The 13,495-nt window shown below is 52.0% G+C and overlaps 1 protein-coding gene across 1 annotated transcript in view; it reads right to left on the reverse strand.

The window, feature by feature from the left end:
• The window catches only part of PTPRF (protein tyrosine phosphatase receptor type F), a 258,186-nt gene that overhangs the window by 27,139 nt on the left and 217,552 nt on the right, over nt 1-13,495 (reverse strand). The window contains exons 19-23 of the mRNA XM_035893530.1: nt 12,382-12,594; nt 7,989-8,143; nt 7,106-7,117; nt 4,669-4,784; nt 1,790-1,822 (exon numbers count right to left, since the gene is read on the reverse strand). Of these exons, the coding sequence (XP_035749423.1) occupies nt 1,790-1,822; nt 4,669-4,784; nt 7,106-7,117; nt 7,989-8,143; nt 12,382-12,594 (529 nt within the window). The remainder of the gene's footprint in view (nt 1-1,789; nt 1,823-4,668; nt 4,785-7,105; nt 7,118-7,988; nt 8,144-12,381; nt 12,595-13,495) is intronic.

The following is a 13,495-nucleotide window of genomic DNA, read 5'->3' on the forward strand; positions in this document are numbered from 1 at the left end:
AGGCTTGTGACTCCATCAGCTGCTCTGTGGGTTTCCCAGAAACCCCACGTGGGTAATAATGATTATTAATAGGCTGAAGCTGTTGATTCACACCCAGGGAGACAAGCTGGAGCATGGCCAGGAGCTTCTCGATCACTCAGGAGCCTCAACGCTGCCACAGATGGCAGTGATGGGCCGCTGAGGTGATGGAGCCATCCCCAGGCTGGGTATGTGCATTTTACACAGTGGTGACAAGTCACTAGGTGATAACATGGAAGTGTTACACCGCAGCCGCTGCACAGCAGGGCTCCTCACACCTCTGCCAAAAGCATCTGACATTGCTGCATATAGGCAAGATCCGATCCAACACACACTCATCCTTCTATCACTTGACAGCACAGAGCTATCCATGGACAGCCTGAGAGCACATGGAGATGGAAGGAAAGATCCCTCTCAGCCCTGTGCTGAGGTCCTCCTGCAAATGATTCTCTGTTTGCCACTTCACCCATCAGGATCCCCAAGTTGGTTGAGCAGGCCCACAAAGACGATACTCTGATTTCTGCACAATTTGCTCACTGGTGCCAGAGCTCAGGAGGAGCCTTTGCAGTGCAGAGCTGTTACTGATGAGCAATTGAATGAGGAGAACAGTGTGGGACCAAGGCAGAAGTGTGGGGCTGGAAGAAGAAAGAGGCTGGAACATAGGCACAGTATGTGCTTATCCCAACATGGTTATGTCTGAAGTTTGACAGAGCCATGGACCACAGCAGAGCTGCAGACGCTCGTCTCTGCTGAGAAATAGAAGAGGGTCTTTCCAAACTTCAATTTTGCTGGCCAAAGGAGTGTTGCAGCAACAAAGGAGCTGCGAGAGCAGATGGGGAGAAAGAAGTGTAGGGCAAGACAGAGGAGATTTGTACACACTACCAGGGCTTCCACATGCTCTTCCACTGACTCTGGCAAGAGGACAGTGAGCTCTCTACCAGCCTAGAAGGGCTCAGAGGTCTCAAAATGCCTGTGGGGCCACAGACTGCAAAGCCTTTGGCTCTGCTCCTGGGCGAAGCATTTATCCTACATACTTCTCCCATTCTTGCATGCAGGGAGGACATGCTTTTATGGTTGTTTGAGAGTGAACTTGAAGCTCACAAGACAAGAGATAAAGGGGCAGTTACACCCATAGTCCTGGTACTACTCCATCCAACCGGCAGTCCCCCTGCTCTGTGCCTGGGACTCTGGTGCCAACACTGCCAAGCAGACGAACTGCATGGCAGTTCAGAGAAGATCAGCATCCCTTGGAATCTGTTCTGCCTAATCCTATGGCACAAGGGACCCAGCCTAGCGAAGCCAGTTTGCCTGAAGTAGGAGGAGAGTGTGTTCAACCACTGGGCTGCAGAGCACCCTTCAATTTGTCTGTTAGGTGTTTTTTAGCTGGCCACCCCCTCCAGAATAGCCAAGGTTATCTGTCCCTACGCAGGGCCAGCTGCAGGCTTGGTGCCACGGCAGAGCCTGGAATGCCACTGCAAGGGGGCAGGAGGCCTGGGAGCAGGTGAAGGGCAGCTGTAGGAGCCTCCTGGCAGCCCAGCACCCAGGGCCCTCCCTTCCGCACTGTGCTGTGGTGAGCTGCTGTAGTGCCGTGCAAACAGTACCCGAGCTTGGCCCCACGCATCATGTCAGAAAGTGAAATCACTGCCGTTCTACAGTCTGCTGTGGGTGAGGGTGACCTTCATGACATTGAAACAAAAATTACAGAGACGAGAGAGAAAGGGAAAGAAAAAGCAAAAGGTGTCAAAAGATAAATACAGGAGTTAAAACTAACTTGAGATATTCGCGCAACTGGGGACACTGGCACCTGCAAAGAAAAGAAACGGGGCAAGAACAGAAATCCCATTAGCCTTTAGTTATCATCGCAGAGGTTCAAGAAATGGAAAGACAAAGAGATGAAGATGCAAAGGAAAGCACCATCTGCCACAGTACCGGGAGCCTCCCTCCCGCACAGGACCGGCTGCCGGGCCCTGGGGGCTGCTCTGCAGCCGGCCGTGACACACCGGGCTTTTGGCTCCGGCCAGCACCATCCCCTGATGCTGACAAACACATGGAGCTGGACGTGCTCCCAGGGGAATGAGCGCACAGGTCTTCATCTGACACCAACAGCTACGCTTCTCACTGCACACCACTGTCCACGGACCCATGCCCAAGGGGAGCCAAGCAAGGGCAGGTGGATGGCAGGTACTGGGGACATTTGTGCTGCTCGGTGGCCAGGAGGACTGCACTCAGCCCCAGCAACCTCTGCTCAGCGCCCCTGAGCCTCCAGCTTGCTCGCAGCTCATCAGCAGCGCAACTCAGCCTCATTTCATGGTGTACTGGGACACTGCCTGGTCCCGTATCTTCTCAGCAACTTGGCACAGCGGTACGCTAGTACAGGGAGGCCAACAGTGGGGAAATAACCCTTGTCTGAAGTAAAAACCACAAAAATGAGAAAGCTTAATATTTAATAACAGTAGCCCAATTAATTATGCATTAAACAAGTTTTCCCTGCTCAGCACGTGCCAGCAGGGAGACCAGCTACTGAAGCGTGCAGGGCCAGTGGCCAGCACCTCTTGTCAAGGCATCCACGCAGCACTGCCTCGACCTCAGGCGGGTGACAAGGGGCAACAGCATGGGCCCACTGGGCTCAGTGTTTTTCATGCCTCCTCATTAATAAGGACAAGCTCGTCAGGAGCTGGAACAGTCACTTCTAGCTGCACAATGCCTGTTTCTGTCCTGCAGAGCCTCACCAGCGATGCAGGGGAGAGGAGTTCACAGTGCTGTCACTTGGTGGGGGAGCGCTGGCTAGCAGCATCCCAGGGCACTCCTGCTGTCTCGAGTGAACTGGGTGCTTTGGGTTGGTTTTGTCTCTCCAGAGAGCCCTGCAAACTTTCTGATTGAGCCAGTGTCCTTGTCTTATCCTTAGGCACAGGCGGGCAGAGAAAATCTCCCAGACCCCTCTTCTCTCTGATGGCAGCTCTTGACCTTTCCTACAGCTCTAGCAAGGGATGCCCTTGTCGCAAACACCACTCAGAGATGGGAATAGGCACAAGCCTGACCCGTCACACTCCTCCATCCAGTGGAAATCACAAACATACAGCAAAGATGGCTCTTGCGTCCCTGGGCAGTGGAGACATGTCACAGAGGCCTGTCTCCATGCACAGGTGTCCTGGAGCAGCCCTGTTCAACACCTTGCTCCTCCTCAACAAGCTGCTGCTGTTGCTGACTGTGTGTGACTCCCTCACCTAGTGCTGCTCCCAGTGATCTGCCTGTTGAGATGTTCTTCCTCCAGGGCAGGTGCCTCCCTTGTTCCCCACAGCATCTTCTTCCCACGCTGAGATACCACGCTGGTCTGTGTTGTGGCCAATTAATGGGCCAGGTCTGCTGGCAACTGCCAGGTTGTCGCTGCATCCTACCTGTGAGATCTGCCATCAGTCCTGCCTGGGAGATGCACTAACTACGGATCTCTGACAGCTCCTCTGGCACAGAGGGAGATGTTCTGGTGAAGCCCATCCCAGGTCTGAGCCAGACCACCGTGAGTGGCAACAGGAAAGGCTCCTCTTACCCTCCCTCCCAGACGCAAAAGGTTTACATCAGGAAATGGTCCCTTCAAAACCCTCCTGTTAGATGAAAGCTCTTGGATGAATGAGCAGCAGGAGGAAAAGGAAAGTAGGTTACAGACCAGGAGGAGCTGCAAGTTAGAAGAGAGCTATATGTGCCTCATTTATTGCTGAACTGCTCCCTCCACCACAAAAGCCCGAGCACTCCCCCACTTCATCTAGGACTTGGACTCTCTGAAAGGCTCTGAACGAGTCAGGGTGAGCCTGTCTCTGATCGCTACAATGACAGGTACTGTGCTTTCAGTGCCATCAGAGACGTACAGACACAAAGCAGCAGCACGAGACCTTTCTGCAGTGCAAAGTACAGTTGCCTCCGTGGGCTGGCAAACTAGCTACACCCCAAAGCACCACAGGCCAGTGCAGGCTTGACGAGATGCTCTGCAGTGAACAGCTGCATGCAGAAAGCAATGGCTTTTACTGAACTATCATCCTCTTCGCTGAGACCACCGTGTCCAGCAGCACCCTTCACTGGACTACAGCACTGGCTGGGGAGCAATGTAGGCTGCAGGTAGCTCTTCTCTTCACCCTTAGCTGAGCAGAGCAGGAGAGTCAGCACACCAAAGATCCCAGGATGAAGCGGCTGGGACATCCTCAGCAGTACAAGGGCTCTCTGTACCTCCTGATCCCCCCAGACGCAGCCCCTGTACCCAGCACTGCACCACTTATGCTCAGGGCTGAATCCCAGCCTGGACCAAGCCAGTGCTGCACCGGTAGCAACACAGGTGTGGGCACTGGTGAGCTCTCCCAACTCTGTGGAGGCTCCTCCTGGCTCAGGACAACCGCAGTGAGCTTCATATAAGGTCTGACATGCACCACACACTAGGCTGTCCCCATCCAGCCTTACATGCTTGCAGTGACAGGGCCAGGGAGAAGGATTTGCAGACGAGAGAACAGACACCTGGATATCCTCAGTCCAAGCCCCCTCTGTGCCACTGTGACTGAGAAGGTGCAGAGCTGCTAGGGGCGAGGACTGCAACTCCTCCTCTGGCATGGGAACCTGGCAAAGGGGAACTGGAGGAGGTGGGATGCAAGGGGGTTAGCTGCTCCATACCTGGAGTCTGGTAGTTGAGCCGCCTCATCTCGACTGGGTCAGAGGAGTGGGCCAAGAGCGAGTCCTTCAGGCCGATGGAGTGCTCATCCTTGGAAGATGGGGAGTGTGCCCTTTTCCTATGGACAGAGAGGACAGAGACAAGAAGGTGAGCTCTGGCAGACACCGGCATGAACCACCCTGAGAAGGAGTCTAGGTCCCTGTATCCCAGATACCCAGCTGTACCCCAGGCTCCCTGGAGCTCTGGGCAGGTCACATCCTCTTCCATGCCTCCAATTTCCCATCTGTGAAACATGAAGGATCATATGTAAGTCATGGCAGAGGTTTGATTAGTGAGGCACTTTGAAATGTGATATTCTGCGCAATATTTTTTAGAGAAAAAGCAGATAGATGCCAGATGCCGTTTCCTCTTACTCTCTCTAGGAACTATTTCCTGTAGTGGAAGGATATAATAAAATTTTTTTTTCAAGTATTAGAAATATTTAAATATAGAATGTTGCAATATAATAGTGTAAAGGCTCTTCAGGGTGTGTTTTATTGGGCCATTAATACATGTCTTGAATGGTTGAAGGCACCCAAGGCGTGTATTAATGGAACAATAAAATACACTGTTGTCTCTTCATGCTGTATTTATGCCTAGAGCAATGCCACCACCTCAGGCTCTTGCTAGAATTCACAGGCAAAGCAGGGACAGATCCAATCAAGAAGTGGACAAGTGAATATTAAGGAAAATCTCATACTGCAAGAAGGGTTTCTAGCGATTCTTCAAGTCCCACTTCTGGCTCTATATTACAAATATAGTGGATATACCCATGCAGTAGAGAGATGTGTTGGGCAGGAGCTGGACAGCAGTACTCTCTTCTGAGTCTGCGCTGACCCTGACGCTTTGCCAACATGCTGAGCATGCAGCAATATGCAGAGACTTTGTCTTTTGGTTACAGCTCCAAAAAGGATTTTGCCTGATGGTGAACCTCCTCTGCTGACCTGATGATTTCTGGAAGAGAGGGAGCTGCATCACCACTAGTGCACAAATGCTAGCACATTTACCATCCTGCAAATTGCAACAGTCAGTCTCTGCTTTCTACCCTGTTGTGAGGCATTTTGAAGCACCCTGAAGGGCTGCCAGGCTCTGCACCTGCAGAGGCAGCTGCATCTCTGGATGGTGGTGACCCTGAGCCATATGTGATCAGAAATGCTCTGCACAGGCTCAGGTTGCTATCACTTCCACAAGGAGCTGTGCATGCTGGGCTGGCACTAGTGAGAAGCAATGAGGGAAAATTTAGCGCATAAATCATGAGTGAAACCTGTGCTCCTGTTGTGGCCCAGACTGTGAGCAAGCTTCATCTGCAGCCCATGGCTGCATCCAGCACTGGAGTTGTTCAATGGGGAGGACAGAAGCCTTCTAGCTGCCTGGACCGAGACAAAAGAGCTGAAGGACTGAGGTCATTGATAGAAAGGAAAATACATGGCAAACAAAGCAGTGTTTCTCCTATCAGGAGCACAGCAGGATGTGCCATGTGCTGCTGTGTGCCAGTCCCTGAGCCCTTGAGCAAAGCCCAGCTTTTCTGAGGAATGGGCACAGCACATAATTAATGTTTGTCTCTCTCATTAGCCTAGTCAGGGCAACTGCTAAACAAACCTCCAGATCCCAAGCTATCCACTGCCACTCAGCTTCAATTCATTCCCATTGTAGATTTGACACTGTGAATATGCTGCACAGACACCTTTGGGAGAAAATGCCTCCAAAGAGAAGCTGGACAGCAAAAACTGTAGGATAACACGGCATCACTCTGAGCATGTGGGTGGTGCTGGAAGGAGATGTTCTAGGAGATGTCCTAGCCTGCATGGGCTAGGACGCAGTAGGGACGTGAATGCCAGGTCTGAGCACAGTGAGCTGGTGCTGCCTCCTGGAGCTCCTGGAGCATCCACACCAGGCTCTGGGACAAAGCAAAGCTGAGCCAAGCTGGGCACAGTGTCTATGGAGCCCAGGTATGGAATCCCCCCTGGGGCCATTTTCTCTTCTTTAAAGACCAGCAAACACTCTGTTTCTTACAATTGCCTGGTATTCCCTCAAAGTTTCATCATTACAGCCTGCAAGAATGCACCTGCATTCCTGACAGAACAGCTCTGTCTGAAGTGACTGGGAAAATAAAGAACCCCCTATAACTGCTGGTGGTGGTGTTTTTTTGATTTTTAGTTTCATTGCAAAAACAATCTAGGAAGTCTATGTTGGAACTGTCTCCTTAAGAGCTGTGAGAGGCTGACAATTGCTGGGAGGCTGATACCTTTGAGGAAACGAAAGTCTTTGTAAACCTCCAGGGGTGGCACGCCCCACACTCCCAAAACCAAAGATGCCCCTTAGTAGCTTCAGGCTTGATTTTTTTAAAAGGGAAATAGACTTGAAATTTTAGAAAAACAAGAAGATAAAATGAATTCATACCTTTCTTGCTTACTAGATCCAGGGAAAAGCAGAAACAGAAGAAAGGAGATGATCACTGACACAGAAAGGCACTGACCGCACATGCACAGTAGAGTTCCATTTAATCAGACAACAAAGCCAGCTCCCTTCCCAGAGCTACAGATACATATGTAAATAGAGAGTCCAGGAGGAGCAAAACCTCGTAGCTCAGCTGATAGAGAATGACCTACTGTAATTGAACAGGCTTCCGAACACATGCAAATGCAACCTGTGGCTCCTCGGGAGGACTAACAATCATCTCACACTGCAGCTACAACTCCAGCAGGGCTGCTCTGCTACGCAAAAGCAAGTGGTTGCTTTGCAGGGAGCACAGAGCGTGGATGGTCCTGATCTGGTAGCCAGGACTGAGAGGCCTCAAGAAGAGAGCTCCTACTCTGATTTCAGCCTGTCACATCCATGCCCTGTTCTTACCACCAAGACCATGTTCCTCAGTCAAAATTCGTAGTAGTGGGGGCACCTGCCAGAGATCAAGCAGGCAATTTCCACAGAAAGCCAGTACTAGAGAAGTCCCCAAGGCTGCAAATCCAAGCTGTGAGACCAGAGAGCGGTCAGACTGGCTTTAGGGACAAAGCTGCTCTCCTCTGTCCCACTGCTTACACGTTTCCAGAATCCACAGCAGCTCTGCGTCCTGGGGCTAATATTAATTACTTTCTGCATACCCTGCCCTTCTGCTCTCTATATAACGCAGCCTTCTGCTGTGCCCAGTAGAGACCATTCTGCTCCGTGTGACCACCAAGGACTGTCTATCAGAGCACCCCATATGTGAAGGTTACAGGAGGGTCTTGAAGGTGCCGCCACCTGTAGTGCTCATGCCATAACTGCTATGTCCTGGACTGGATCTCACCTTTTGAAGAGGAGTATAGCAATGACAATGATGATGATTAATATCACGGCCAGGACGGGTCCCATCACCCACAGCATCTCCGGTTCATCCTGCTGCTTTGCTGAAGCCACTTCCATCACAATCTCATCAGAGTAGGGGCTGGCTGCATATCTCTTCTGAACAGCACCGGCAGGAGAGGGAGAGAAAAGTAAGCATCCATTATGCTAAAGCAACAGCTACATCCCTGAAATGTGGAGGTTTCCCCCTGCCTCTGGCTAGCAGGGAATGGTCATGCTTCTCAAATGCCAGCAGCACACCATGGGATCCTTCCTCCCTCGGCATCAGTGGAGGTCATGCTGTGGAAAAGAGTCTTTTCCTGGTGTGAAACATTCCCAGTGCCAACAACTTTCTGGCTAGCAGACCTGGCCTCGAGGTGCCAAACTGGAGCAGCCCAGTTAAGAGCCGCTTGCCAGCCCTGGATTCTCTCGGAGCCAAATCACAAGCTTTTGAATCCCAACCAATTGCACAGTGGGGCTGGCTGATGATTCCTAAGTGGTTTATAATACCTGCTGTGCTGATATCAACACATCTCTCCAGGACAGGGCTATATTAGGAAAACCCCTGCTGGGCTAGGTGTTTTTCTTAAAGGAATGAAATGACAGAAACATTTTCTACCTGATGTCTCAGCCCTGATAAACAGACCTTGAAAGGGGCTCATGCTTGCAGGTTCCCTTCCAGAGACTTCTGCAGTTTGGCAGCCCAGTGATTTATAACCTGAAGGGACAGCTTTCCAGCCCCACCAGCAAGACAGGATTAGCAGAGACCCAAACCCTTCCTGCAGAAAAATGACACTGCACCTGGCTTTTTCTGCTGCTGTTACTAAGGCTTACAGAGCTGTGTTGTCCCTTCACAGCTCAGCCTTGCTGGGTCAGAAGGGTTAAATGCTGCAAAAAAGAAATCCTTTCCCCCTATTAGAGAGGGCCAGAGCTCTATCAGTTCAGTGCCTGTGGCTTTTGAGCAGCATCTGCTGCTGTATTGGGTTTGCATGGCAAGGTTTTGGTAGTGGTGGGGCGCTACAGGGGTGGCTTCTGTGAGAAGCTACTAGAAGCTTCCCTTATGTCTGACAGAGCCAATACCAGCCGGCTCCAAGACAGATGCACTGCTAGCCAAGGCCGAGCCCATCAGCGATGGGTAGCGCCTCTGTGATAACATATTTAAGAAGGGGGAAAAAAAACTTGCTCAGTTGCAGCCAAAAAGAGGAGTGAGAATATGTGAGAGGAGCAGCCCTGCAGCCCCCCAGGCCAGTGCAGAAGGGGGAGAGCTGGAGCAGAGATTCCCCCGCAGCCCCTGGTGCAGCCCATGGTGGGGCAGGCTGTGCCCCTGCAGCCCAGGGAGGGCCACGGGCGAGCAGATCCCACCTGCAGCCCAGGGAGGACCCCACGCCGGAGCAGAGGGGTGACAAAAGGAGGATGTGACCCTGGGGGAAGCCCATGCTGGAGTAGGCTCCTGGCAGGACCCGTGGCCCCATGGAGAGAGGAGCCCAGCCTGGAGCAGGTTTGCTGGCAGGGCTGGTGACTCTGTGGGGACCCAGTCTGGAGCTGTCTGCTCCTGAGGGACTGCACCCTGTGGGAAGGATGGACCCAAGCTGCAGCAGTTTGTGGACAACTGCAGCCTGTGGGAAGGACTCACATTGGAGCAGTTCATGGAGGACTGTTTGCCATGGAGGGACCCCAAGCTGGAGCAGGGGAGGAGTGTGAGGAGTCCTTCCCTGAGGAAGAAGGAGTGGCAGAGACAGGGTGTGATAAATGGACCCCAACCCCCATTCCCCGTCCCCCTGCACCGCTGGGTGAGAGGAGGTAGAGAAAATTGGGAGTAAAGTTGAGCCTGGGAAGAAGGGAGAGGTGGGGTGAAGGTGTTTTAAGATCCAGTTTTTATTTTTCATTATCCTACTTTGATTTGATTGGTAATAAATTAAACTGATTTCCCCAAGTCAAGTCTGTTTTGCCTGTGATGGTAATTGGTGAGTGATCTCTCCCTGCCCTTATCTTGACCCACGAGCTTTTCATTATATTTTCTCTCCCCTGCCCAGCTGAGGGGGAGTGATGGCTTTGGTGGGCACCTGGTGTCCAGACAGGGTCAACCCACCACAGAAAGCACCTGCTGCCCTGCATCAGGGAGCCAGAAACGCTCTGCTCCTGCCACAGAAAGTTTCAGTCACTGAAGAGGTGCCTGCGGATCTATAAATCACCCGCTTTAAGGTCGAAGTTTAAACATGCACTTCATGTCTGCGTGCATCTGAGGGGAAGAAAGGGAAAAATCAAGCGTGCTGGTGTCACACAAATGCACATCTTGATATTCTCTCACAGGTGCCCTTGATCCCAGCCAGCCTGGGTTTCAAACATGCATGGAGTACAGAAAATGCTCTTATCTGTGACATCCTTCTGGCAGCACGTGCAGGTGCAGCATCCTAGTGGCTCTCCCTCAGATCCACTGGCAGTCAGAGATGCCACTGGCTGGAGGGGGAGCGTGGGGTATGCTTGCTGTTTTGCCTGTGAAACCTTTCAGCCCTACAAGACCCTGTTTCAATGACCCTGAAATAGCTGCTGGCTCCCAGTTCAGCTCTGTTCCTGGAGGAAGCCTGTGTGCCATCACTGCAACCCATCAGCCTGTTCCTACGCCTCCTCCCCCAGTTCAAGCAACAGGGCAGGGAGTCAGCGACAGCTCTGTCCTAGCATGGCAGAGACAAGATGCTGCACGGGTGGTGAGAGGGTGAGGCAGAAAGCCTGGGGCTGCCCTTTGGATGGGCCAGCAGCTACTCTGTGAGGAAGGCACAAAGGTGTTGCCTGTGACTACCCAGAAAGGTCAAGCTGCATTAGGTAGGGGGAAAAGGAGCATGCTGGTCTGTGCAGCAAGGTAACATGTGTCCATCTCCAAAGCTTTGCAACAAGGGGCAAAGATTCATATTTTTGCAGACACACTTTGGAAATGCCTCCTTCCAAGAGAAGGCAGAAGCAGAAGAGATCAGAAGGGCCGTTATCTCGGTGGCATTTCCAAAGGCAGACTGTGAGGTACAGGTGCCCGGCTCTCAGAGATGGTGTTTCAACCACACTCCCCTTTGCCTTTGAAGAATGGTGATGTTATGCTCACCTGCTGACACCAGAGACACAGCAAGCAATTTAAGAGGAGCTGAGTGGGGGAGATAGTGCACAGCCCTGGACAGAGTGCCTCATGCTTCAAATGAAAATGGGTGCGACGCAGCAGGGGATGCAGAAAGGTGGTCTCTAGGGTCAGGGTGTAATAACTCTGCTGGCTGGTGGCTCACTGGAGGGCTGGGGCAGATCTATGCTCTGGAGGAGGTGATGATAGCCTGGGATCATCTAGTTAAGGTCATTTCTTCTTGACAGGGATTTCCAGGATAGCACATCCTGAGGCCCCTGCCTTACGTTGCTGTTAATCTCACTCTCCTTCCCTCAGCAGTGTACACCTCTTGCCACAAGAACACGTGAGCTGGATGAGTAATGAAGAACTTGACCAGCCCTAATGAGCCATTACAAGAAAACGAGGCTGAGGAAGGAAGCCGCACCTTGGAAGCCGACCAAAGGATTCTGTGCATCTCTATTATTTCCATTATTTACACACCGGCTGCTGCTACTGCCACCACCATGACTCCTGCCCTCTGTGTTTACCGCTGGACACTGATGCACAGGTCTTGCCGTGCTGCTCGCCGCTTATGGCGACAGCTATTCCCTTCCCCCTCACGTGCTCAGGCCCTGTGTGCTTGGCGGCATGCTGCCGACAAAGGCATGGCCCATTTGCCTCTAGCAAGGAGAGGCACAGGAGCAAGAATCCCTACACAGGATGCACGTGTGCAGCTTTGCCCTGCTGGCAATCCACTGCGATGGGAGGCAGGTTTGTTTGCTCCTCCAGACACCACCTGGAAGTGAGACTGGCCAGAGAAGAGCCTGTGAAGGCAGGTTTGCAGAGGGAGCATCCTGTTCACTGCAGAGCCTCAGCAGCCACTGTGCGAGGTAGGATTTCAAGGGGCTGTTTTCCACAGTCACTTACTTGAACCAAAGCAGAATGAGAACCTATCTCATCTCACCATGCGTCAAGCTCTGCTCTGGGCACAGCCCAGCAAGCCAGAACCGAGCCTGTGTAGAACGCGTGTGTTGACACTGCTCTCCACTCTCATCTGTTATGTCAAACATACGTGCCATTTCTCTCCAAAAACACCATCTATCAAGTCAACTCCCACGGCTGCCTCAGCTTGCTGACACCATCTCCACCGCCTCACTCTCTTCTCTTCAGAGAAAACTCCATCATCCCGGCTCGTGGTAATTGTTCATCCTGCCTGCGCTGAGCCCACCCTAGCTCTGCTAGGAAAGGCTGTGCCCCCCCAGCAGAAAGTCCTTACCGTGTCGCCATCCTCCAGCGAGGCCAGCACAAAGCAGCGATAGCTCAGGTCTTGAGACAGGGGCTTGTTGTAGAAACCTTTGTAGTTCTTCTCGTCCCCCAAGGTGAAGGTCTCGGGCAGCACATCCACTTGAGCAGCGATGTAGGGCTTCAGCCTGTCTGCTTGGCGTCGCTCGCGCCTGCTCTGACTCCCTTGGCTTATGGCCTCCAGCAGCTGCAGACAAACAAGGTGCATCACTATTGCTTCGCCCAATGTGACACCACCTTACGTTGTTACCTTACCGGTTGTAGGACTCAGCAGGGCGGAAGGGAGGAGAAGATACTGGGTTTGATTTGGATGCGGTGGTACAAAGAAACCAGAGGGATGCTTTACCCATTTAGGCATTGCTGGAGCACCCCATCTGCAAACCCTCACTGCAAGGACCTCTGCCAGGAGCTCGGCTTTGGGAAAGTCCTGAGCTCTGGGAGGCTGACACAGTGCATGTCAGGGCTCAGACAGCCTGGCCTGTGCCTGTCACCCTGAGTGAATGCATCCCAGTGGGCTGCGAGGGAACCGGGCCACGCTCTGCGGCCCAAATATTGGTCTGGATAGCAACTCGCGCTCTCTACAGACACTGCATGTGAATTACAGCTGATGTATAGGGACAAAGTGACATTTGCTGTGTCTTTCCCTTCTGTCAGTGCATCGATATTTCACCTGCTGCTGGGTTGCAGGCAGAGCTTTGTGTAAATCACGTAAGAATGATAACAGATTTCATGGGATGTTCAGAGTAAAAATGGCAAATTTCATAGTCAGCCACAAATTCATGAAAAAGGATATAAACACACAAAAATTCAATTACACTGCTAAGAAAGACTCTCAGATGTTTAAAGATGTTTTTCTAATGAATAAAAATGAATATCAGGCTTGGAACAGAAATTCTAATTTAAAATGAAGAAGGAGGCATGAAATACATTTCACACACGAATGTATCAGTGCAGCATTGTCAGGGCAGACAGGGAACATCAGCGGGGCTGGGGACAGTGGCGTGCACACAAAGCCACGCTGCTGAGCTCAGCTCACGCCCTCTGAGGAGGAGAAGCTGGGTAAGGCACCCCCCACTCTTTTCTCTTGA

Source organism: Egretta garzetta, unplaced genomic scaffold, assembly GCF_000687185.1.
Source record: "Egretta garzetta isolate BGI_Z169 unplaced genomic scaffold, ASM68718v1 scaffold75, whole genome shotgun sequence".
Taxonomy (NCBI): domain Eukaryota; kingdom Metazoa; phylum Chordata; class Aves; order Pelecaniformes; family Ardeidae; genus Egretta; species Egretta garzetta.